Source organism: Odocoileus virginianus, chromosome 3 (assembly GCF_023699985.2).
Source record: "Odocoileus virginianus isolate 20LAN1187 ecotype Illinois chromosome 3, Ovbor_1.2, whole genome shotgun sequence".
NCBI lineage: Eukaryota > Metazoa > Chordata > Mammalia > Artiodactyla > Cervidae > Odocoileus > Odocoileus virginianus.
The window spans coordinates 37,710,854-37,736,478 of NC_069676.1; the positions used below are offsets into that span (position 1 = coordinate 37,710,854).

The 25,625-nt window shown below is 39.0% G+C and overlaps 3 protein-coding genes across 5 annotated transcripts in view; all 3 read left to right on the forward strand.

Moving 5' to 3' along the window:
* The first annotated feature begins 8,636 nt into the window (after positions 1-8,636).
* On the forward strand, positions 8,637-9,560 carry LOC110124459 (olfactory receptor 5AR1-like). The gene has a single exon (XM_070465216.1). It carries the CDS (start codon positions 8,637-8,639, stop codon positions 9,558-9,560), a length of 924 nt encoding a protein of 307 aa, XP_070321317.1.
* Positions 9,561-13,259: 3,699 nt separating this feature from the next.
* The window catches only part of LOC110124466 (olfactory receptor 14A16-like), a 149,600-nt gene continuing 137,234 nt past the window's right edge, over positions 13,260-25,625 (forward strand). Inside the window, exons 1-2 of one of the 3 annotated variants that reach the window (XM_020873011.2) lie at positions 13,260-14,052; positions 21,643-21,713. In XM_020873011.2, the coding sequence (XP_020728670.2) occupies positions 13,507-14,052; positions 21,643-21,693 (597 nt within the window). In that variant the 5' untranslated portion in view covers positions 13,260-13,506 and the 3' untranslated portion in view covers positions 21,694-21,713. Of the gene's footprint in view, positions 14,053-21,642; positions 21,714-21,942; positions 22,031-25,625 lie in introns of those variants that run through there. The other 2 variants (XR_011486827.1, XM_070465215.1) reach the window with 2 other exon arrangements.
* On the forward strand, positions 21,666-25,492 carry LOC139029582 (olfactory receptor 5V1-like). The gene has a single exon (XM_070465213.1). The coding sequence runs from the start codon at positions 21,666-21,668 to the stop codon at positions 22,611-22,613; it is 948 nt and encodes a 315-aa protein (XP_070321314.1). The 3' UTR covers positions 22,614-25,492.

Sequence of the window (25,625 nt, forward strand, 5' to 3'; positions counted from 1 at the left end):
TAATTATTCTTTGGAAATAGACTAGAGCCATGTGCCCACACCTTGCCTAAAATTGACTGGCATTTAAATAGGCAAATGTAATAACTAAGAAAACATAATAGACGAAGTGTGCTTTGAGTATGGTCAGGGGCAACTTTACATCACACATGTTATTTTTAAAAATTCTATTATGTGCCTTCATCATATTTTATTATTTGTTTGGCCTTAGAGCATTCTTTTTGTTTTTTTTTTAATAGCAACTGATCATCCTATTTATTTGGCTGTATTGGGTCTTAATTGAGCATGTGGGGTCCTTCACTGAGGCACGCAGACTCTCTGCTGGTATGTGGGCTCAGTGGTTGCAGCATGTGTGCTCTCTCATTGTGGATCATGGGCTTAGTTTCTCTGTGGCATGTGGGATCTTAGTTCCCTGACTAGGGTTTGAACCCAAGTCTGCTACATTTAACCACTGGACCATCAGGGAAGTCCCTCTTCATCATATTTTAATAATAAAGGGAAAAATCTTTACTTCCCTAGAGATGTGTTACCGTTTCAGTGTGTATGTAACTAAATATCTGTGTATTTAAAAAGTAATTTAGAGTAATTAAAAATAATATGCTTCCATTATGTTAGACACTTTTTACTTAGACTGTTAAAATGAAATTTTCAATTACTTTGTGTATGTTTAAACAAGTTTATTTTACTTTGCCCTAAGTGATAATTATGGAACAACAGAAAGTAAATTTATAGAGCCTATGTCAGAGACATGATATATATGCTATGTTCAAATTGTTCTTCAAGTGTGAATAAATTATGAGCTAGATCAATTCTTTACCTAGGCACACATACATCAAGCAAACCACGGGTTTTACAATATGCCCTCATGAAACATAGCCCCACAAAATACATTTGAGTGGTCAAACAAGTTTTAATAGTTCAAAACATCATACTGGCAGTCTAATTGTAAATTTTCTGTTAACAAGTTTGATGTCTTTTCTAAAAATAAATGGGCACTTAACAGGCTGAATGACTAATTCCTGGATAGTATGAGTTGCTTAATTTTTTGAGTTGCTGGAAATGTTGCCAGTAATTTAGCCCCAGGGAAATCTAAGCTATCCACTCTGGCTTGCCTAAGGTCTAGGGAATAAACTGTAGTCCACACTCTGGAATTGCAGATTTTTGGTCTTCTACTGATTTTAGTAGCAGAGTTTAAATAATAAAAGATCCTGATATGAAAGAGATGGGTAATTGATTTATTCACATTGATATCAGATGAGAAAGAAAATTTTCAGAATTTTTCCTACAGCATCCAACAGCTGATTGGAAAGAATCCTTGTGCGTTCATCTAAGGTCATGGTCTACCAGCTTGAGGAGTCTGAGTGAGTTGATTGTGAGACTGATTTCTTATAGCTTTCATATAGAGGTCTTTGCCCCTACTCTGCCTTATGCTTCCAACTCCTGTTCATAATTAACTTTCATCCTTAGAATTTTTTTTTTATCTGATCCATATCACCATCTTTGTCTTAGTACAGATTTCTGTTTTGTTTCTGTTGTTGTTGTCTCATCTTTGATTATTTTATTCTCATGATTTCTTTCTCTATCTACATGATAAATCAATGCAATGATTAACCATTAGAATGAACCATTCAGGAAGTACACCTTTATTCATTTTAATGTATAAACTTGTATCTTTAAGACTTAGTAGACCGTCTTTGGAGAGATTGTTGACATTTTGTGAGGAAGACACTTTAAACTTACTTATCTATGAAATCAAGTTTATTTTTAATTTTTTAAAACTATACTCTTTAAGAGTCTTTATTGGATATGTTACAATATTGTTTTTGTTTTATATTTTGGGTTTTTGGCCATGAAGCATGTGGAATCTCTGCTACCTGATCAGGGACTGAACTTGTACATTCTGCATGGGAAGGCAAAATCTTAACCACTGGACCACTTGGGAAGTACCAGAAATCAAGTTTAATAATACGTCTTTATTTACAGGTTGTTGTGATGAACACATGAGGTAATGCATTGCAAAACATTTAGAATTCATTCATGTACTGTTTATATGATACCATTTCTTAGTCAGTCATCCATTTTATTAGTTTTTTCAAAATAATTCTATAAATTGCTTAACCAAACTGATTTTACTGGTCTTGGTATATGTTGTGTATATGGAGAGTGGAGAAGAAGAGAACAAAGACACTAAAACACAAATACTAAACTAAATAGATGTTTAGGATTTTTTAATGAAGTAAATATGGAAGATAATGATATTTTTCTTTTCATAAGTGAATGTATTAATGGTAATATGTAAAGATAAAAAGATAGGTAAAATATTAAAAAAATAGACTAAATTAGAATCTGTATAAAAAATATAGAATAAGTGTGAGTAACACAAAGTGGAGTTTGAAATAAGACTAAAACTACAGATAATTGGAGTTGAGAATTGGTGGACAGTATGTCAGAAGTTCAGAGAAGGCAACAGCACCCCACTCCAGTACTCTTGCCTGGAAAATCCCGTGGACGGAGAAGCCTGGTAGGCTGCAGTCCATGGGGTCGCTAAGAGTTGGATATGACTGAGTGACTTCCCTTTCACTTTTCACTTTCATCCATTGGAGAAGGAAATGGCAACCCACTCCAGCGTTCTTGTCTGGAGAATCCCAGGGACGGGGGAGCCTGGTAGACTGCCGTCTATGGACACGTGTCCCAGAGTCGGACACGACTGAAGCGACTTAGCAGCAGCAGCAGCATGTCAGAAGTTAAGCTAAGGTAGCAACTAATAAAAGCAGAAAATCTTTGGACTTCCCAGGTGGTGCTAATGGTAAAGAACCTGCATGATAATGCAGGAGATGCAAGAAACATGAGTTTGATCCTTGGGTCGGGAAGATCCCCTGGGGTAGGAAATGACAACCCACTTCCAACATTCTTGTCTGGAAAATTCCATGGACAGAGGAGCCTGGAGGGCGACAGTCCAGAGGCCGCAAAGAGCCAGACACGACTCAGCACAATGAACCTTTAGTTTTGTTAGACATCTCTTCTAAAGATCTCAAAATATAGATGTACTTCTTTCAGTAACTGGATAAATATTTTATTAAATCTAGAAATGAGCACACCAAGAAACCAACTTTTGTGGAAGTTACATTAGGACCATTCTTTTTTTTTTTTTTTTCATTTATTTTTATTAGTTGGAGGCTAATTACTTTACAATATTGTAGTGGTTTTTGTCACATTAGGACCATTCTGGAAGGGGAAGGGCAGATGATCATTGATTTAGTTCAGTGAGTAGAGAAGTATGATTTTTTATTTTGCAATGTTATTCTGAAATGTATTCCCCTAAAGAGAACTGAATCTACATTTATAAAGCAAAAACTCACTGATTCAACTCCATCTTTATTCCAAATATTGATCAAGCACTTCCCAAGGTGTGATTTTATCCAACTCTTCCATACAAACCTGTCAAGCATATACTATTATTGTGTGACTCATATCTTTTGAGAATTTGACTAGTACAATATTTTGTCAAAGAATGCTTTGTCTTCAGGAAACACACACACACACACACAAATTAATGCTTTGAATTGGTGAACTAATTCAAGTTTACTTTTGATCAAATTAAATTGGTTAATTACCAAAAGAACATTCAAAAAACTGATTGGAAAGCCATTTTTTCCCTCTTTTTAAATCAGTACAGTTAGTTTTCCAAATCATTATTAAAGACACAATTGTGCCCTAAACAAAGTAACTACTCTTCTCTTAGATGTATTATTCTTTTTTAAGTCTAACAGGAAATCTTAATAATAAAAAATATTGTTTGAATATTCTTCTTTAGTTGAAACATTGAAGTTGCTTCTATAGATACATAGTAGAAACCTGGAATTATGTAATCAAGATGTTATTTATGCAATTTTAACAAGTCATGGTAACTTGGGTCTCCTTTAATACTTTTATTCATCTACAGATTATACAAATGCTAACTTCACATGTGTGTTATTTACAATTCCATTTCCATAACTCTGCATTCTTCCTCCACCTGGAATCTGGATGCTTTCATTCATTCAAAATTCTTCGATTCTTCATAAGCCAATTAAAAAATTTACTTCATCAACAACTCAGCTTAAAATGTTTTCTTTGGTATCTAAATTTCTGTGGGACCTGTTTCTGACAACTACATCCACTATATAAATATAGAGGTGTGTGTTAGTGACTACTGATTTTCAAGCCTCACAATGTATTTCAAAGGCATATATAAAATAATAACATATAACACAGTATACAATAACATAAAATATAACATTATATATTGCATAATACATAATATCTGATAATACATAACAATTACAGAGATTATATAATATATAATATGATAATATGTAATATTATGTAACAATATATTATATATAACAATATAATATATAATTACTTTATCTATACCTTTAAAAAGCACACGGTATATATATAGATTATGATATAATATTGGGTATTAATCATTGGAAATATTTTATTCAATAATTTTGTATACCTTTGTAAAACATTATGGGCACTTGAAAGGCAGAAATAATAATATATTTATTTTTATACTCCAATGATGTTTCCTAAATGTTTGAAATATTGAATATTTTTGTTCCTAAAAAAAAAATTAAAAAGACACTATGGTCCTGCAGATTACCTCATGCTCATATTTGACCTCAGGAATAATACTTTATTCACAATAAGCAAACCACAGCATAAAAACAGATGCTATGAAGAAAATAAATAGGAAGGAATGGATTAGCAGTGAGAATGATCATGCTAAGTGCCAAACATAGTTCCTGTCAAAGAACAGGAACATAGTAAGTTTGCAGAAATTAGTCAGTGAAAACATACGTTTTATACACAATTATAAATTCTTCTTTTTGGTCAGAATACATGGCTCTTTGTTTTTATTATCTTTTCTATAATCAGTCTTACCTGCTTTTGTATTGGTCATTCAAGAGAAATAGTAATATTATGGATATCTATATTACTTAATTGAGCTACTTATAATGAACAATGGGGGCAAGGTATACACACTATTTCTGCCTGATATGTGAAGAAATTTACAGAAAGGTGATGAAACTGGTCTAAAATCAGTCTACTGTAAGGACAGAACAACTATTAGTTCTATTACCAGTATGCATTAGATTCTTTAGTGATTCTTCATATGGTTTGCAAAGTTCATCAGCTTATTTCTTTGGATTCAACAACCACCAATATCAAAGTAAACCAGGTACAATGGTACACTCAGAATTTTGAGAAATAATTGACTTTAAACTTTTCTGTATTGGCCTGATTCCACAGGGCATATTAGAGCCTGGTAATAACCGTGCTGTCTGCTAGTCTGCATATACCGGTATTGGAACTGTCCCACGTGTTATGTGCTCAGTCACTCAGTCATCTCTGACTCTTTTGTGACTACATGGTCTATAGCCCGCAAAGCTCCTCAGTCCATGGAATTTTCCAAGCAAGAATACTGGAGTGCGTTGCCATTTCCTATTCCAGGGGATCTTCCTGGCCCAGGGATAGAACCAGGGTCTCCTGCATTGGCAGATTTTCTACAGAGCCATCAGGGAAACCCACTGTCTTGCATATAATGAAACACTCATTCCAGTGTTATGCAAACACAAGGATTCACCAAATTAATAAGGCCCCCTGGCCTATCAGGAACAAGTTCATCTTATTTGATGAATCATAATTTAAATCAATGCATTAGTGCCTGAAAATGGCTAGAATAGAAGTAAGCATATTTCAATGATATAAAAATACTTAGTTTTAAATCCAGACATCACTGGCCAAGAAAACAGCTTAATTATACTGTGATGCAAGTGACTGACACCAGATTTCTATCATCTGGATACGAAGTGATGGGAAGGAGTGATGAGTCAGGCAGAGGTCCAAGTGAAGGAAGGAGTCAGTTCCAGCAGAAAGCACAGTGGAAGCAAGCAGAAGTGCCAGAGGCAAGTTTTCTCTTTTCCTGTGGCTTCTCCTGGACATTCTGCTTGATTCTAACTCATTTAGAATCTGAGACTATCAGGTCAAAATGGAATCTCAATGTCATTGTGTCCAAACTCCTTCATTAGGAAAATGAGGAAACATTGAGCTTGATTACACAACTTCACTGACTCTCAAGACAAACTTAGGATATAGGCATAATTTTCTTAAATGTTGAGAAAACTATGCTTAGTGTTTAAGTAATGTGAATATTATTAGCTGTGCTGAAACCAGCCACCCTAAGGCCACACTTCTAAGGCATCCAAAGTACATTATTTCAATCACTCTCACTAAGTGCATATTAGAGTAAACCAGGAAAAGAAAAAAAGTGAAAGTGTTAGTTGCTCAGTCATGTCAACTCTATGCAAATCCATGGACTGTAGCCTGTCCTCTGTCCAGGCAACAATACTGGAGTGGGTAGCCATTCCCTTTTCTAGGGGATCCTTCCAAGCCAGGTAGCGAACCTGAGTCTCCCTCATTGTAGGGTAGATTCTTTTATCTTCTGAGCCACCATGGAAGCCCAAATCAGGAAAAGAACACTCTTACTCTAGCAACTCTTACAGCAGAGGTGGCTTGGATCATGCTGGAGGGCAGATAAAAGCTAATCCAAATAAGTCAGTTTTCTCTGTCTTTCTTTGAAAGACACCGTCACTTTCATGGAGATCAGGGAACCCTTCCTACACTTCTTGTCTTGGACCAGATGAGCAGTCCTTAGACATCCCAATCTTTCTTCCACAAAGATAAGTTGTAGTATGCTTTGTTTCTTATTAACCATTATAAGTTGAATTGTATCCCCTCCAAAATTCATATGTTGAAATCCTCACTCCAGTACTCCAATTGTGACTTAGTTTGGAGACTGGATCTTTAGAGACAGTTGAGTTAAAATGAGGTCATTGTGGTGGGCTCTAATGCAATATGACTTCTGTTTTTATAAGAAGGGGAAATTTGGATACAAAAATACCCAGAAGAAAGTCCACTGACATTCTCCAAAATTTATTCTTTTTCTCCTTCATGTCTTTATATCATAATAAAAATATTAGAAAAGCAAAATTCTTAAATTGGTTCTTGAAATAACTTTTAAAATATTTTATTATTTAAAAAGTAATATTATAATGGGCTTTCCAGGTGGCTGAGTGGTGCAGAATCCGTCTGCCAAGTAGTAGACACAGGTTTGATCCCTGGGTCTAGAAAATCCCTTGGAGAAGGAGATGGCAACCCAGTCCAGTATTCTTGCCTGGGAAATCCCACGGACAGAGGAGCCTGGTGGGTTGCAGTCCATGGGGTCACAAAGAGTTGGAAACTACTTAGCACCCAAACAACAATGAGAACAACAAAGATTATAATATTAACACCAATGTGTAATCATTCTAACTGTTGAAAAAAAAATTTTCTCATTCCCAGAGATAACCACACTTATTGCATATATGTTAGAGATTTTTTTAGGTCCTAAAAATCTTTTATACTAAGAGATATATTAAAAATTCATTTACTCTAATGACACAAAAATTATATTATGAACAATAAAAGTTGTAGAGGTGACAGATTTAATCAAAAGATAATTTAAATTGATGTTTAAAAAGTCAAAGTTTAATGGGTCCCAGATTGTTTTTATAGCACTGTTATTGGTTAAATACAAACGTTTTGGGGGATCGTTTCTTAGAGTAACTCTTTCCTTTTATTTGAACCACGTAGGCAAACAGGTTGTCTCTTCCTCAAGTCAAAGCTTTTTGCTCCATACTCACTTTCCTGTTCTACTTAAAATATTAGGTCCTGTGAAGATATTGATGACACCTTCCAGGTGCAGTGAGAGTGATGTACCATCAGACTCTCAAGTATCACAGGCAAAGTCAATCTTCAGTTCTGGTAAGTCCTAAAACAAGGCCAGTCGTGTGCCAATATTTCAGGGCACTGTCCCACATGCTCTTCCTGGAACATGACTTAAAATGTGACTTTAAAGATCATAGGATAGCAAGATTTCTACTGGAAGAGAAGACTCAGAAACAGGACACAGTCATGTATTTAGCAGAGACCACTAGGTTAAATCCAGGCCACAGTGCTGTTTGGAACATTAGTAAATGTTTTGCTAAACTCAAGTTTATTTCTACTAAAAGCTGTGAAAATTTGACATCACAGTAACTGAAATCTCATAGGGAAACCTGCAGCAATTCCAGCACTACAAGCTCTTGACCTGCTAAGATATTTATAGTACCTACTCAACCTTTGTGAGTGGTTCTGTTACAGCCATTTCAGTGCCCCCCACCCCTGCCAAAAACTCACAAACTGCACTGTACCTAGTGCAGCAAATTTATTAATAGTACTTGTTGAGTGGATAATTACTGAATGAATACAATTATTTCACCTTTTGCATTAGTTTTCACAACTTGTTATTATGCATGTATATAACCATAGTATCTGAAAAAATATGCTTATTTGTTCATTTATAATCTGTTATTGCTCAGACTTAACAGAGAAAGAGCAAAAGAAAAAAGAAAAAGTTAGTGGGATCCATGAAGTATGCAGAGAACCAGATTTACTTTTTACCATCTTTATGGACAAATCTGTGAGCGTGTGTTCTGCACTAACTATCACTAAGACCATATCCATCTTGAATATTCTCTGACTATTGCTTTTCATGATCTGGGAAGGAAATGACAAATGAGACAACTGTAACTGAATTTATTCTAAAGGGCTTCTCAGACGTGCCTGAACTGAGGCTCATTAGCACCGTCTTTTTCCTTTTCATCTATCTCTTTGCCATCCTGGGAAACAGCTCCATCATTGCAGCTGTGAGCCGAGACAGCCGCCTCCACATCCCCATGTATTTCTTCCTGAAGAATCTCTCTTTCTTGGACATGCGCTACACCACAGTCATCATCCCCAAGGCACTGATTAATTCACTCATGGGTTCAGAAGTCATTTCCTTTTGGGAATGTGTGGCTCAGCTCTTCTTATTTGTAACGCTATGTGCTTCTGAGTGCTTCCTGCTCACCTCTATGGCCTATGACCGTTGTTTGGCCATCTACAAGCCTCTCCTTTATGGTATCATTATGAGCAGAAAGCTGTGTACAGAGCTTGTTATGGTGGCCTGGTTCAGCGGAGCTCTCTATGCCATCTTTCATACCATCAACACCTTCTCCCTCCAGTTTTGTGGGCCTAATGTCATTGACCACTTTTTCTGTGACAGCTCCCCTATTATGAGACTCTCCTGCAGTGACTCCCACACCAACGAGGAAGTTGGATTTGTGGTGGGTGGGTGTACTATCCTTGGTGCCTTTGCCCTCACCATCATCTCCTATGTTCTCATCATTGCTACCATCGCTCGGACCCACTCTGCTGGTAGCCGTTGGAAGGCCTTTTCCACCTGCTCCTCTCATCTTACTACCATCACTCTATTTTATGTCACTGGGAGCATTGCTTACCTGAGACCTACTTCTCATTACTTCCCCCTTCAAGGACGGCTAGTGTCTGTATTTTACTCCATTCTAACACCTAGTCTTAATCCTGTTGTTTACTGTCTGAGAAACACAGACATGCAGGCGGCCCTAAAGAAACTATTTGTTCCACCCAAATAGGCATATTTTTCATATATTAAGCATATTTCTCTGAACATTAACCTAGATGAAAGTTTCTCGAAACACATAATCTAGTCAAGTGAATAGTGAAGAAATAGAAAATGTGAGCAGATTAATAACAAGTAGGGAGATTAAAGCAGTAATAAAAGGCCTTCCAACAAAGAAAAGCCTTATATCATTGGTTTCATTGGTGAAGTGTACCAAACACTTTAAGAATTAATGCCAACCCTTCTAAAATTCTTCTAAAAAAACTGATTATGGAATACTTGCAAACTAACTTTATGGGGCCAGAATTATCTTCACACCAAGGCCAAAGACACTACAAGAAAATAAAACTGTATGAACTTGGATGAACATAGATGCAAAAATCTTCAACAAAATACTAGTAAACCTAACTCATCAGCACATTAAAAGGACATAACCATGACCAAGTGAGATTTATCCTGGGATTCCAAGCAGCATATGCAAACCAATAAACATACTGCACTGCATTAACAGAAGCAAGAGTAAAATTGTATGATCATTTCTATAGATACAGGAAAAACATTTGACAAAATACAGTTTTTCATGATAAAAACTCTCAATAAACTGGGTATAGAGGGAACATATGTGAACATAATAAAGCCCATATATACCAAACCCACAGCTAACATCATACTCAATGATGAAAACCTGACACCTTTTCTTCTATGATTAGGAAGAAGACAAGGGTGCCCACTTTCACCTCCTCCCTCTTATTAAACACAGCACTAGAACTCCACCCAGAGGAAATAGGCAAGAAAAACAATATTTTATGTATACTTCATTACAATAAATAAATACATGAAAGAAAAAAACAACTACAAGAATTATTGTGATCCCAAAATAACCAATAGTTTCTGCTTCTCATGGATAATCTAAGCTATTTATGAATCTGAAATACTAATTATATATCCCCCACTATCCCTTTGAAACTCTATAAAGGAAGGAAAAAGGCAAATAATTGAATCAAGTTTACAGGAGAAAACTTCAGTTTTACAAGAGAATTGTGCTATAACTTCGTTTTGTTGATCTTATTATAATGAAGTAAACTTCTGCAAAAATTCTCTCCATTAGCTCTGTCATAATATAAATAGGCATTTACTTCTAACATTCAGTTCAGTTCAGTTCAGGTGCTCAGTCGTGTCCAACTCTTTGTGACCCCATGAACTGCAGCACGCCAGGCCTCCCTGTCCATCACCAACTGCCGGAGTTTACCCAAACTCATGTACATTGAGTCAGTGATGCCATCCAACCATCTCATCGTCTGTCATCCTCTTCTCCTCCTACCCTCAATCTTTCCCAGCATCAGGGTATTTCAAATGAGTCAGCTCTTCGCATCAGGTGGCCAAAGTATTGGAGTTTCAGCTTCAACATCAACATCAGTCCTTCCAATGAACACCCAGGACTGATCTCATTTAGGATGGACTGGCTGAATCTCCTTGCAGTCCAAGGGACTCTCAAGAGTCTTCTCCAACACCACAGTTCAAAAGCACCAATTCTTCAGCGCTCAGCTTTCTTTATAGTCCAACTCTCATATCCATACAAGACTACTGGAAAAACCATAGCCTTGACTAGACGGACCTTTGTTGACAAAGTAAAATGTCTCTGCTTTTTAATATGCTGTCTAGGTTGGTCATAACTTTCCTTCCAAGGAGTAAGCGTCTTTTAATTTCATGGCTGCAATCACCATCTGAACTGATTTGGAGCCCCCAAAAATAAAGTCAGCCACTGTTTCCACTGTTTCCCCATCTATTTCCCATGAAGTGATGGGACCAGATGCCACGATCTTTGTTTTCTGAATGTTGAGCTTTAAGCCAACTTTTTCACTCTCCTCTTCAACTTTCATCAAGAGGCTTTTTAGTTGTTCACTTTCTGCCATAAGGGTGGTGTCATCTGCATATCTGAGGTTATTGATATTTCTCCCAGCAATTTTTATTGCAGCTTATGCTTCCTCCAGCCCATTCTCATGATGTACTCTGCATATAAGTTAAATAAGCAAGGTAACAATATACAGCCTTGACATACTCCTTTTCCTATTTGGAAACAGTCTGCTGTTCCCTGTCCAGTTCTAACTGTTGCTTCCTGACCTGCATACAGATTTCTCAAGAGGCAGGTCAGGTGGTATGGTATTCCCATCTCTTGAAGAATTATCCACAGTTTATTGTGATCCATACAGTCAAAAGCTTTGGCATAGTCAATAAAGCAGAAATAGATATTTTTCTGGGACTCTCTTGCTTTTTCAATGAGCCAGCATATGCTGGCAATTTGATCTCTGGTTCTTCTGCCTTTTCTAAATCCAGCTTGAACATTTGGATGTTCATGATGCATGTATTGCTGAAGCCTGACTTGGAGAATTTTGAGCATCACTTTACTAGCATGTGAGATGAGTGCAATTGTGTGGTAGTTTGAGCATTCTTTGGCATTGCCTTTCTTTGGGATTGGAATGAAAACTGACCTTTTCAGTCCTGTGGCCTCTGGTGAGTCTTCCAAAATGCTGGCATATTGAGTGCAGCACTTTCACAGCATCGGCTTTTAGGATTTGAAATAACTCAACTGGAATTCCATCACCTCCACTAGCTTTGTTCATAGTGATGCTTCCTAAGGCCCACTTGACTTCACATTCCAGGATGTCTGGCTCTAGGTGAGTAATCACATCATCGTGACTCTCTGGGTCGTGAAGATCTATTTTGTACAATTCTTCTGTGTATTCTTGCCACCTCTCTTAATATCTTCTGTTTCTGTTAGGTCCATACCATTTCTGTCCTTTATTGAGCCCATCTTTGCATGAAAGATTCCCTTGGCACATGGTTATAGAGGTTGGTCCAGCTTCTGCTTGTACAAATATATCAAATAATACTTGCTATCAATAGTAAAATAGGTTTAAGGATTTGACCTAAATTGGCATAAGCCGTCTAAATGAAAATTTTGTGAAATCTTTAAGCAAGTAAGCTAGTTCTAGAATTCTATCCTAATGACTCCAACATGCACTTAACCATAATCAAAGGTATTTACTAAAGTATTTGGGTGAAATAATGAGAACTGGAAAGAATTTATATGCTCATTTACAGAAGTTTAAACAAATTATGACTCAGCTATACAGTTGATGAAGTGAAGTCGCTCAGTCGTGTCCGACTCTTTGCAAGTCCATGGACTGTAGCCCACCAGGTTCCTCCGTCCATGGAATTTTCCAGGCAAGAATACTGGAGTGGGTTGCCATTTCCTTCTCCAGGGGATCTTCCCAACCCAGGAATTGAACCCAGGTCTCCCACATTGCAGGCAGACACTTTAACCTCTGAGCCACCAGGGAAGTGTTATTCGCTCAGTCATGTCCCACTCTTTGGCGACTCCGTGGATTGTAACCTGCCAGGCTCCTCTGTCAACGGGATTCCGCAGGCAAGAATACTGGAGTGGGTTGCCATTCCCTTCTCCAGAGGATCTTCCAGACCCAGGGATCCAAACTGGGTCTTAAGCATTGCAGGCGGACTTTTTACCATCTGAGCCACCAGGGAAGCTGGCCAAGCGCGCACAGGGAGCTGGGCGCGGGTGGAGGGCGGCAGGGCGGCAGCAACCCACGAAGAGAGGAAGGGGGAGACGATCACTGGGGGCCGACTGACCCGCCTCACCGAGGAGGGCGCACCTAGCCACGCTTGGTCCACTCGAGGCGCAGAGCATCACAGCGGCGGCGTGGAGGAACGAGGGGGCGTCCTCCGTGGCAGGCACCCTGCCCCGGCGGCCCGGGAGCTGGTCAGGGGACACCCGCCTGTCGCGTCGGGACCTGCAGATGCGCTCTCGCTTTCTCCCGCACGGGGGCGGTCGGCGCGTGCACGCGGCCGGCCCGTGACCGCTGGCGGGGACCCAACCCGCGCTCGGGAGCGGCCGGAGTAGGGCGCTGTGGGGCATGGCGCTCCCTCTCGCCCAGCACTAAATGACGTCGGCGGACAAGCTTCGGCGTCGGGCAACGGAGCGGAGCCGCGGCGGCTCGCGAAGCGAACAGCACCGGGCGCGGCCCTGGGGGTCGGCGGACGGACTGACGGAGAAAGGGACCCACAGGGTGCAGCCAGATAGGCCGGCGTCGCGAAGACGTGGCGGCGGCGTAGAAGCGGCTGTTGGGTGGGGCTGCCGCGCGCCATCGCGAGGGGCCCTGAGACGTTCAAAACGAGTCGCCACCGGGAGTCGGCCGCCCCGGCACGCCACGGGGTCTCACCGCCAGAGGCCTCTAGCACAGGGGCGGTCCCGCGGCACCCAGGACGCCGACTGGCCTCCCCGGCCACCAGGGGAGCCCTTGCGGGTCTCTCGACCACCACCGCCAACACCCAAAGTCGCAGCCAGCGCGGGAGAAGGCTCTCAGTGCGCGTACCTGCGCCCTCACGCCCCTCACGCGCAACCCGGCGTCCCAGCGTTCCCAGCTTTGAACCGAGGGCCCTCCGCCCGGGGGCGCCACAGGCGACGGAGGCCGAGGGACGACATCCAGGTGAGGCGTGGCCGGTTCGGTCCCTGACAGCTGAAGGGGGCGCGGGCGGTCACCCGTGCGGGACAGGGCAAGGGCCAGCTGCGACAGGGAGGGGCGGCAAGCACTCACAGCCAGGGCCGTGGCTCAGGGGCACAGGCGCTGTCCAGGGAACAGAAAGACCGAGACACGGCCAGACCACCAGGAAAACGAGCGCGGGGTCCCACCGCCACACACACGAGGGCGCTTTGGCAACGCCTGGTAGGCCGGCCGGCCGCCGCCACCGCGCAGCTTCCCGCGACCCGGCTCCGCCGCCGGGGCGTCTTACCTGCGGCCCCAACGCGTGCCGCCGAGGGGCCCCGTCCACTCAAATCATCCGCCAGTCCTTGGCAGATCCGTATTCATCTAGTCCGACTCAAGACTCACGTCCTAGGGACAAGTTCTCCAGCGAGGCGGCCCAGCCCGTGCCCGCACACCAGCAGCGGCTGCGGCTCCTGGCGAGGGCAGGCTCTAGGGGCTTCTAACCGCCGCGGGACTGGGGAGCAAGGACCCGGCGTCCGCGTCCTGGGCTCACCACGGGGTTCGCTGCCCGCACACAGCGCACGCGCGGTCTCACTTGCCAGCCGCCCCGTGGGCCCAGCGGGACCCTCTCCCAGCTGGAAGTGGGGAGGCGTGGGCCCCAGATACTGTTGACAGATCTCTTAATTTAGGAATCACTTGATGGCAAATAAATGGGGGGTGTGTGTGGGATGGAAACAGTGACAGACTTTATTTTCTTGGGCTCCAAAATCACTGCAGATGGCGACTGCAGCCTTGAAATTAAAAGACGCCTGCTCCTCGGAAGAAAAGCTATGACCAATCTATTGAAAAGTAGAGACTTTACTTTGCGGGCAGAGGCCCATCTAGTCAAAGCTATGGTTTTTCCAGTAGTCTTGTATGGATGCGGAGAAGGCAATGGCAACCCACTCCAGAACTCTTGCCTGGAAAATCCCTTGGACGGAGGAGCTTGGTAGGCTGCAGTCCATGGGGTCGCTAAGAGTCGGACACGACTGAGCAACTTCACGTTCACTTTTCACTTTCATGCATTGGAGAAGGAAATGGCAACCCACTCCAGTGTTCTTGCCTGGAGAATCCAAGGGACGGGGGAGCCTGGTGGGCTGGTGTCTGTGGGGTCGCAGAGAGTCGGACACGACTGAAGTAACTTAGCAGCAGCAGCCATGTGTGGATGTGACAGTGGGACCATAAAAAAAGCTGAGCGCCAAAGAATTGATGCTTTCGAACTGTGGTGTTGGAGAAGACTCTTGAGAGTCCCTTGAACTGCAAGGAGATCAAAGCAGTCTATCCTAAAGGAAATCAGTCCTGAATATTCATTGGAAGGACTGATGTTGAGGCTGAGGTTCCAGTGCTTTGGCCCCTTGATGTGAAGAGCTGACCCATTAGAGAAGACCCTGATGCTGGGAAAGATTGAAGGCAGGAGGAGAAGGGGAGAGAGAGAGGATGAGATAGTTCATCACCAACTCCATGGACATGAGTTTGAGCAGGCTCCCGGAGTTGGTGGTGGACAGGGAAACCTGGCGTGCCGCAGTCCATGGGGGTCGCAAAGAGTCGAGCACAACTGAGTGACTCAACTGACTGACTGAACAGGCTTTACTGTTATTTCTTAACAGGGTATCCATCTCTGTTATCCAAAGATCTAAAAGATGAGGGTAACATAAATAAATTTAGGTTAAAATTTATTTTGTAAAGTACAACAGAAACCATGCGAAGGTCTAAAAAGAGATTACAGACCTTCTAAATAGTCAGTAAACAAGCTAAAGAAAAAAAGGAAGAAGCAAACAGAGAAGTCCATGTAACCAAATTACTCTGAGTAAATGGGAAAAGTCTATCTCCAAAAGAAAATAGCATAGAGCTAAAAGTAGTTGCTATTTCATAATAGCAGAATGGTTGAGTAGGCATGTGAATATCAGGTTAGATGGCAAAACTGACTTTTCCCTGTGTCATGTTTTATGTTTGTGTTTGATTTTCCCCCAACACTTTGTTTTGGAAAGTTACAAAGTTATACAAAAATTGAAATTGTATGATGAACATCTGTGTACCCTTCACCTGTATTCACTAAACACACATAGAGAATGAAAGTATGAGTTGCTCAGTTGTGTCCAACTATTTGTGACCCCATGGACTGTAGCCCTTCAGTCCTGTGGAATTCTCCAGGGAATACTGGAGTGGATAGTCATTCCCTTCTCCAGAGAATCTTCCCCACCCAAGGATCTAACCCAGGTCTCCAGCATTGCAGGTAGATTCTTTACCATTTGAGTCACCAGGGAAGCTGCCAAAACACATAATATGCACATATATTTTTTGAAATGTATGTATCTGAATTTTTAAAATTAAAACCATTCTAGAAAATTGAGTTTGCAGTTATAGGTTGAAATAAGTTTGAAATTCCATGCAATTTGAATCTCCAGTTCAGTTCAGTCACTCAGTCGTGTCCAACTCTGCGATCCCATGGACTGCAGCATGCTAGGCCTCCCTGTCCATTGTCAACTCCTGGAGTGTACCCAAACTCACATCCATTGAGTCGGTGATGCCATCCAACCATCTCATCCTCTTTTGTCCCCTTCTTCTCCTGCCTTCAATCTCTCCGAACATCAGGGTCTTCTCCAAGGATTCAGTCAGGTGGCCAAAGAATTGGAGTTTCAGCTTCATTATCAGTCCTTCCAATGAATATTCAGGACTGAATTCCTTTAGGATGGATTGGTTGGATCTCCATGCAGTCCAAGGGACTCTCAAGAGTCTTCTCCAACACCACAGTTCAAACACATGAATTCTTTAGCACTCAGCTTTTTGAGGTCCAACTCTCACATCCATACATGACTACTGGAAAAACCATAGCTTTGACTAAGACAGACCTTTGTTGGCAGAGTAATGTCTCTGCTTTCTAATATGCTGTCTAGGTTGGTCATAGCTTTTCTTCCAAGGAGCAAGCGTCTTCTAATTTCATGGCTGCAGTCACCATCTGCAGTGATTTTGGAGCCCCCCAAAATAAAGTCTGATCCTGTTTCCATTGTTTCCCCATCTATTTGCCATGAAGGGATGAGATCAGATGCCATGATCTTAGTTTTCTGAATGTTGAGCCTGAGGCCAAATGGTTATAATAAACAACTTTTCACCTGGGCAGTCTTAGCACCATAAAAAATATGTTTAATGCATACATGTATTATAAAACTTTATCTATCTTGAAAATGCAAAATATAGCAAGTAGATTGTGTAACCATGTTTTGCTGAAATGATTGATTACAGAAAAAATTCAGTAACACTAACTTCCTCACTTTTATCTGGCAGTTTAATTCCTGGAAAATATTTTATTTAATTGTATTCTAGACAATTATAAGGAACAAAATTTTCACTCTTATATATTGTAACTTCTTTTTCAACTTAGATTAAATTGGCTAATTATACATTAAGTGCTTGTTACTATTAATAAATGTCCATTATTATGAACAGGTGTCCATTTTTAGGTAGGTAATAGATGAGATCATGAAGAAGAAAAGTATATATTCTCCGTAGTCCTTATTATTGTTTTATCCTCCCTAAGGAAGAAGAGGGCACAATATAAACCATAGGATAAATTGCAGAATGCATGTTATATAGAGGTGGGTAAAAGTGTTAGTCACTCACTAGTGTCTGACTCTGCAACCCAGTGGACTGTAGCCTACCAGACTCCTCTGTCTGTGGAATTTTCCAGGCAAGAGTACTAGAGTAGGTTGCCATTCTCTTTTCCAGGAGATCTTCCCAATTCAGGGATTGAATCTGGGTCTCCTGCATTGCAGACAGATTCTTTACCCTCTGAGCTACTAGGGAAGTCCATAGACCTGAGTAGTTTACTTTAATTTACTGAGCTTGGGTGGCGGGTGGGTGGGGCATGTTAGATCATTTTACTTTCTTCTTAGTGAATGTTCATATATGTAATGAGTTTGCTGAAAAGGCTAGAAAGTAGTATGTTAAATTCTAGACTTTTAAACTAAGATTAAAAAATAGGATGTTTGTAAAAATGTTAATATGGTGAGAATATGTACACATGTTAAAAATTAGTTAAAACTAAATGCTAGATGGGTAAGATAAAGTGATAAATTTCACATATTTTAAAATAAGTAATTTTATAAAGGTTTTAAATTGTTAATTTCAGTCCTGAAAGTTGTGCATTCCCACACAAGTGTGTATCCAAAACTTCTCTATGGGAAATGCTGCTCTATCTAATCAATGTTTCTGACCCATAGACATGAATGTATGTTCTCTAGAAACCTAGGTCCCATGAGCCCTACAGGCAACAAAGATGTCACAAAGCAGATGAAACTTGGTAAAGGATATATTTTTAAAATTTATTTAGTTTATTAGCTGTCAGTTCATGAGTTAAAAATGGTTTTCGAACTTCTCTAGAAATTTATCTTTAACAAAAAATCCTGTTTAAATGTAATTTTTCTTTGATATTGATATATAACTTAATTATAATTATACATTTTCAATTATCTTAAGATGTAATAGTTTTAAATGATTATTCCTGCTTAATTAACTAATTTTCTTTTTCTCTATATAGTGGAATCATCAAATAACTGCTAAAGAAAAAAGCTTATACACTTGATTACACCATATGCAAATATAATAAGAAAGGTTGATTTCTGGGCAATTTCCAAGAAAGGGCTAGTTTTAAGCCACTCAGTTCTACTTCCAGTTCTCATTATTTGGCTGTTTATGATAAAAAACTGATTTTAACCTGGATTCTTCAAAAAAAACTCATATGCTTATATTTATACCAATTAATTTCACAAAGCAAGTGAGATTTTATTTTCTAAGAATTTCTTTGATTTTTTAATATACTGCTACCAATCTCTTGGGTTAATAAGAAATGTTATAGAACCTCTTCCTTAGCAATGTATTATTAAAAAAAATTATTTTCTAATCAGATGAGAAATACCTAAGCTTTAACTGTGTTTGATTTAAGATATGTATTGTTCGCATGAGTAAAAGTTTCTTCCCTTCATTAACAAATTCTGTATTCTATGTGCCAAGAACCTAAACTTGACTTAAAAGTGATAAAGTACAAAATTTAGGAAAAATCTTATATTTTAAAAGATGCATGTTTATTATGTTTCCTGATGTAGAACTACCTTATGTGTCTGTCAGGATGTTTTTGACTTATTTTTCATAATCCTCACTAAAAAAATTAGTCAAATTAATAAGTGTGGGTATAAAGAAAAATGAGTACTTAGCATAGAAGTTAATATCTCAAGATACTAATTTTCTTATAAAGTATCTTCAAAAGTTCCATAAATTGAATATTATTTTAAAACTATTAACCTTATTAAGGTGTAGACTGAAATTGAACAATGCAGTAAAATATTGAAAATTTGAGAATTTGAGAACTGACATGGTAGACGCTGTTGTTTTGATATTTTTCTTACTTATTAAACATCTTCTATTGATTGACTAACAGTATCCAGACACTGTAGTTATCATCAGAATTTTCTTTCCTAAATTTCATGATTTGAGAATTATTGAGAGTCTCTCTCTCTCTCTCTCTTTTTTTTTTTTTTCTCTCAAGCATGGTACAGATCTGGTGCAGCTTGTAGAAAGAGAAAAAACATCTCCCAAAGTTTCTCAAAGATTCTTATTTAAATATTGCATGGGAAAAAAAAAAACATGGCAGAAAGTAATTTCATTTCACATGTATAAAGAAATCATTGTGCATAAATTATATCATTTCTACTAATATATATTATCTCAGTAAGTAAATCATTAAGAATGTCCAGTAGACAAAACAAATGTTGAGAAAGGGGGAACCACTGAAAATGACTTTGCATTTTATTTTCTAATCAAGTTTTCTGTTACACATATGAAATGAAAATAGTTAATTTCAAAGTGACAAAAAAAAAGTGACAAAAAATCCAGAGGTATTGATTTGTAGACCTTCAAGTAAAATCATTTTTTTGTAAATATCATAAACACTATGATTATGTGGACTATTAATATCCATGCAATTAAAATTAGAAAATTAAAGAATAATTAGTATTGCCAGTATGTTCAAGCATATATAATTTTGGAACCCCATATTTCTTTAAATATTCATATACACATAGTGATTTATTTAAGTTTTAAGAAGAAAAAATATTATTAATGAATACATTTGTTTTGTGTTAGGCTCACATTCAGACACTCTTAGCCTGCATGCATGCTTCGTTGCTTCAGTCGTGTCCTACTCTCTATGGACTCTAACCCTCCAGGCTCCTCTGTTCAAGGGGATTCTCCAGGCAAGAATTCTGGAGTGGGTTGTCATGCTCTCCTCCAGCAGATGTTCTCCACCCAGGGATCAAACTCATATCTCTATGTCTTTGACATTGAGAGGCGAGTTCTTTACCACTAGTGCTACCTGGGAAACTCAGACCAGGTTTACTTTATACTATGTAGGCAAATTTAATTTTATTGAAGTATACTTTCTGTGGGCTTCCATTGTGGCTCAGCTGGTAAAGAATCACCTGCAATGCGGGAGACCTGGGTTTGATCCTTGGGTTGGGAAGATCCCCTGCAGAAGGGAAAGGCTACCCATTCCAGTATTTTGGCCTAGAGAATTCCATGGGCTGTATAGTCTATGGGATCACAAAGAGTCGGACACGACTGAGTGACTCACTTTCACTATACTGTCTGTGGAGAATACATGTTAATGTTGATATTTATGATTCTGAAGTTATGAACACATCTCCATATCTATTTTTTACTTATAGAAACACTTTGTCAGAGCAAATTAAATGGCATTCATTCCTTTGGGCTTCCCTGGTGGCTCAGGAGGTAAAAAATACGCCCACAATGCAGGAGGCCTTTGTTCATTCCTTTCCTCAACAGTTATTTGGATGAATGTTCATATACAATATGTTTTCAAGTTTCTAGCATTTATTAAAATGTATATACCAAGAAATAATACACTACATCTAACTGCAAGGTATTTTATACTGAGATTGTGCATAAAATTGTACACATTAAGATAATATAGGCAAAATAAGGTAAATGCCCAAGGAGGTGTGGGAAGCACGTCTTAGCTTCACTGAACTGTGAAATCCCAAACAGGTCCACAGTGGTTTAAAGGAAGGCAAATTTTGAATTTTTTTAAAAAAAAAAATTTTCTCAGAGGGCTTCCTTTTGAAAATGAACAGAGAATGAATCTTCAAGAATTATGAAAGCAGGAGATTTTTATGTAGTAGTTATAATAATCAAAGGACTTCCCCAGTGGTTCAGGGGTAAAGAATCCACCTGCAATACAGGAGCCATGAGAGATGTGGGTTTGATCCCTGGATCTGGAAGATCCCCTGGAGGCGGGTGTGGCAACTCATTCCAGTATTCTTGCCTGGGAACCCCATGGATAGAGGAGCCTGACGGGCTGCAGTCCATAGCATCTTAAAGAGTTGGGCTCGCCTGAATGCACACACATAATAATCAAAATCTCTAATTAAAATGTAATTTTAACATTACCCACAACTGCTCACCAACTATCATGTAAGAATTTCTCATTGCTTACCTCATTGGCTTTTTGCTTTAATCTGTTTTTGTTTGTTACATTTCTTCCAGAAAGACCATTGTAGACAGACGAGATGGATGCCTACAATCAAACCACAGTGACTCATTTTATCCTCATAGGGCTTTCTGATCGCCCCGAGGTGCGCTACCCTGTCTTTGTGGTCTTTACCATCATCTATCAAGTCACCGTGGGGGGAAATGGGGCCATTCTCTTGGCCATTGGAACTGAGAAAAAACTGCACACACCCATGTATTACTTTTTGGCAAATCTGTCGCTCTTAGACATATCCTGCCCATCAGTTACTGTCCCCAAGATGCTGGAGAACCTCTTGACTGAGAAGCACAGCATTTCCTATATTGGGTGTGCTTTGCAACTTTACTTTCTGGTGGCCCTTGTGGGAACTGAAGTCTTCCTTCTCTCTGTCATGGCTTATGACAGGTATGTGGCCATCTGTTTCCCTCTTCGTTACACCCTCATCATTACCAAGGTTCGCTGTGTTCAGCTAACTGCTGGGACTTGGGTAGCAGGGTTTCTCAATTCCCTCCTTCATACAGTGTCCACATTCCATCTTTCTTTCTGCAAGTCCACCCAAGTTAACCAGTACTACTGTGACATCCCACCAGTGCTGGTCCTCTCATGCTCATCCACTTATGTGGCAGAAATGCTTATTTTAGTGGAAGGAGGTATCTTGGGGATCAGCTCCTTTCTGGTTACTTTTGTCTCATACTTCTACATTGTATCTACCATCCTAAAGATTCAGTCCGCAGTGGGGAAGCATAAAGCCTTTTCCACATGTGCTTCCCACCTTCTGGTGGTTTGTTTATTTGGTGGCACGACAGTATTTACCTATGTACGCCCCTATTCCAGTCAACACTTCCCAGCAAGAGATAGACTCATCTCCATGTTATATGGAATTATTACTCCAATGTTAAACCCCATGATCTACAGCTTGAGAAATACAGAAATGAAAGGAGCACTCAGAAGGGTCTTATGTCATAAAGTATATTCACTGCAAGTATAATATTCAAAGCAAATGACTCAAAGCTCAATTTATGATGATTTCATAGAAATAATTCATAGAATAATTTTCAATTAAGGTGAGTGTATATGGAATGCAAACTTGTCTACACATAGAAATTTTTATACATATATATGTATAGCATTAGTTATGTCTATAAGTCACTATCTTCATGAACTAGAAACGTTAATTTTATCATCCAAAAGTTGATATTTCCTGAAAGGAAGCAGGGAACTGTTAACAATTACACTCATGTAACAGGTATAAACCGAACCTGTCTAAGTTAACTTAGATCTATTACCATATTCATACCTATATATTGTATTTTTATCTTTTTTGAATCTATATTTATGTATAAATGGTACCTATGCTTCTTTCTTTTATTCATAACTACTTATGACATTTATCCTTAGTGTTTTCATTTCATTCTTCCTCCTCTTCAATTGCAGCTTCCGCTTATTCTGTATTTCTCTGTTTCTCTGTGTTTTCCCATGAGCCTTTCCATTCTCAGTTCTGCCTGTGCCTTCTAGGAGTGCACTTAGTTTTTTCTGTCTCTTATTTAGATATTTAATTCAGCTCACTGTATTATTCTCATCTTAGCATCAACATGGTCATTTACATAGACACACAGACACACACACAATCACATCTATTAGCTACCTTGTATTTTATTATAAATTTTACTCTGCTACTTAGACTGAAATTCATGAAACTAGACTTTGCTTTGCCTTAAATTCCAGTGCTTTTATTCTGTTTGCCTAGAGAGCTATAGTTTCTGACTGTAGGTAGCACATCATTTTCAGTGCATTCCCTTTTCTTGTCACATGTAGAATAGGAGTATTTCCTACTGCTTTAAAATCAGAAGTCATGTATAATTTTCTTAGCAATTTTCCCTATCCTTGATAACCTGAGAGCTTTTGAAATTTAGTCTCCAGTCTGGTGATCACAATTAGTATGTCACAAAATCTCTGCATTTCTGATTCTCTTTTCACTCTGTCACATAAGTGTCTTCTAGCTTTCTCTTATCTGGATTCTTTCTATTAATCACTAAGTGATGTGATAGCATCACTAATAAGGTAGTCTTACATAACTCAAAAAACATGTATCACTTCCTCCTCTGGATTGTCATTGATTTCTTAGTCATTTTCAAAATTATGCCAAATACAGCCTGATTATTTGTATTTATGCCGCATGCAATAGAGTAAAACACATTGAGATAACATTGTTTGGAATTAATTACATTTTCTAAGATTCAGCAATAACCTGATATACATCTTCCACAATATACAAGTCTGTTAATATTTGTGGTGGGTCAACTATATGTTACTTAATTTTAGAACAAGTGAGAAAATTCATGCATACCTGAAGTAAGAAATGAAGTAATAAATTACTTAACCATTATAAATTTAAGGCTTGTTTTGTTTCTTATTCCTCATTTTATTCTATATCTCCAAGTTTACACGTGGTATGAAATAACAAAGTTTTCTTCATATAGCAACAGAATGCATAGGATTTGTTAAGATATTCATTTAAAATTGAATAAAACATTGAGAATTCAACAAGTTGTTCATTTTACAATCAGATAACCAAATATTTATTTTATATTTTGCCACTTACTTGAGCACAATATTGTTTAAAGATACTGGGGTTATATCTCTGTTAGTAAATCTGGAAATGATTTCTATCCTGTTGAAAACAATGGGTCTCTCATCAATTTGCCGTGAATCAGACTTTAACCAATAGTGGAAACAGTTGAAAATTTTTAAAAAGTGAAAAAAGTTCCAGAATTTTCTATGCTCATTTAACAAAAAATTGTAATTTGAGTTTCTTCTTATTAAGTGAAGAAAACAATGTTCTTAAAGTACAAGTAAAACCCTAGACTTTGTCTTTATATTCCTTTGTAATATTTTGGATGAATTGTATAGTACCCAAGATCTTAAAATTGCAAGATATTGAAACCAATAAGCAAGGTGTAAAGAAAACCTTCAGAATGGGAGAAAATAATAGCAAATTAAACAACTGATAAGGAATTAATTTCCAAAATATACAAGCAACTCATACAACTCAATACTAGAAAAACAACCCAATTCAAAAGTGGGGGAAAGACCTAAACAGACATTTCTCTAAAGAAGACATACAGATGGCTAACAAACACGTGAAAAGATGCTCAACATCACTCATTATTAGAGAAATGCAAATCAAAACTACAATGAGATATCATCTCATACCAGTCAGAATGGCCCTCATCAAAAAGTCTACAAACAATAAATGCTGGAGAAGGTGTGGAGAAAAGGGAACACTCTTGCACTGTCAGTGGGAATGTAAATTGATAGAGCCACTATGGAGGACGGTATGGAGATTCCTTAAAAAAACTAGGAATAAAACCACCATATGACCCAGCAATCCCACTCCTAGGCTTATATCCTGAGGAAACTAAAATTGAAAGAGACACATGTATCCCATCATTCATTGCAACACTGTTTACAATAGCTAGAACATGGAAGCAACCTAGATGTCCATCAACAGATGAATGGATACAGAAGTTGTGGTACATATGCACAATGGAATATTACTCAGCCATAAGAAGAAACGCATTTGAATTAGTTCTAATGAGGTGGATGAACATAGAACCTATTATACAGAGTGAAGTGAGTCAGAAAGAAAGATAAATACCATATTCTAACACATATATACAGAATCTAGAAAAATAGTATTGAAGAATTTATTTATAGGGCAACAATGGAGAAACAGACATAGAGAATAGACTTGTGGACATGAGGAGAGGGGAGGAGAGGGTGAGATGTATGGAAAGAATAACATGGAAATTTTCATTACCATGTGTGAAATAGATAGCCAATGGGAATTTGCTGTGTGGCTCAGGAAACTCAAACAGGGGCTCTGTATCAACCCAGAGGGGTGGGGCGGGGAGGGAGATGGGAGGGAGGTTCAAAAGGGAGGGGATATATGTATACCTGTGGCTGATTCATGTTGAGGTTTGACAGAAAACAACAAAAT

What these genes read in the sequence shown, in the direction of transcription:
- LOC110124459 (XM_070465216.1), top strand. Translation starts at nt 8,637, where the DNA reads ATGACAAATGAGACAACTGTAACTGAATTTATTCTAAAGGGCTTCTCA.
- LOC139029582 (XM_070465213.1), top strand. Translation starts at nt 21,666, where the DNA reads ATGGATGCCTACAATCAAACCACAGTGACTCATTTTATCCTCATAGGG.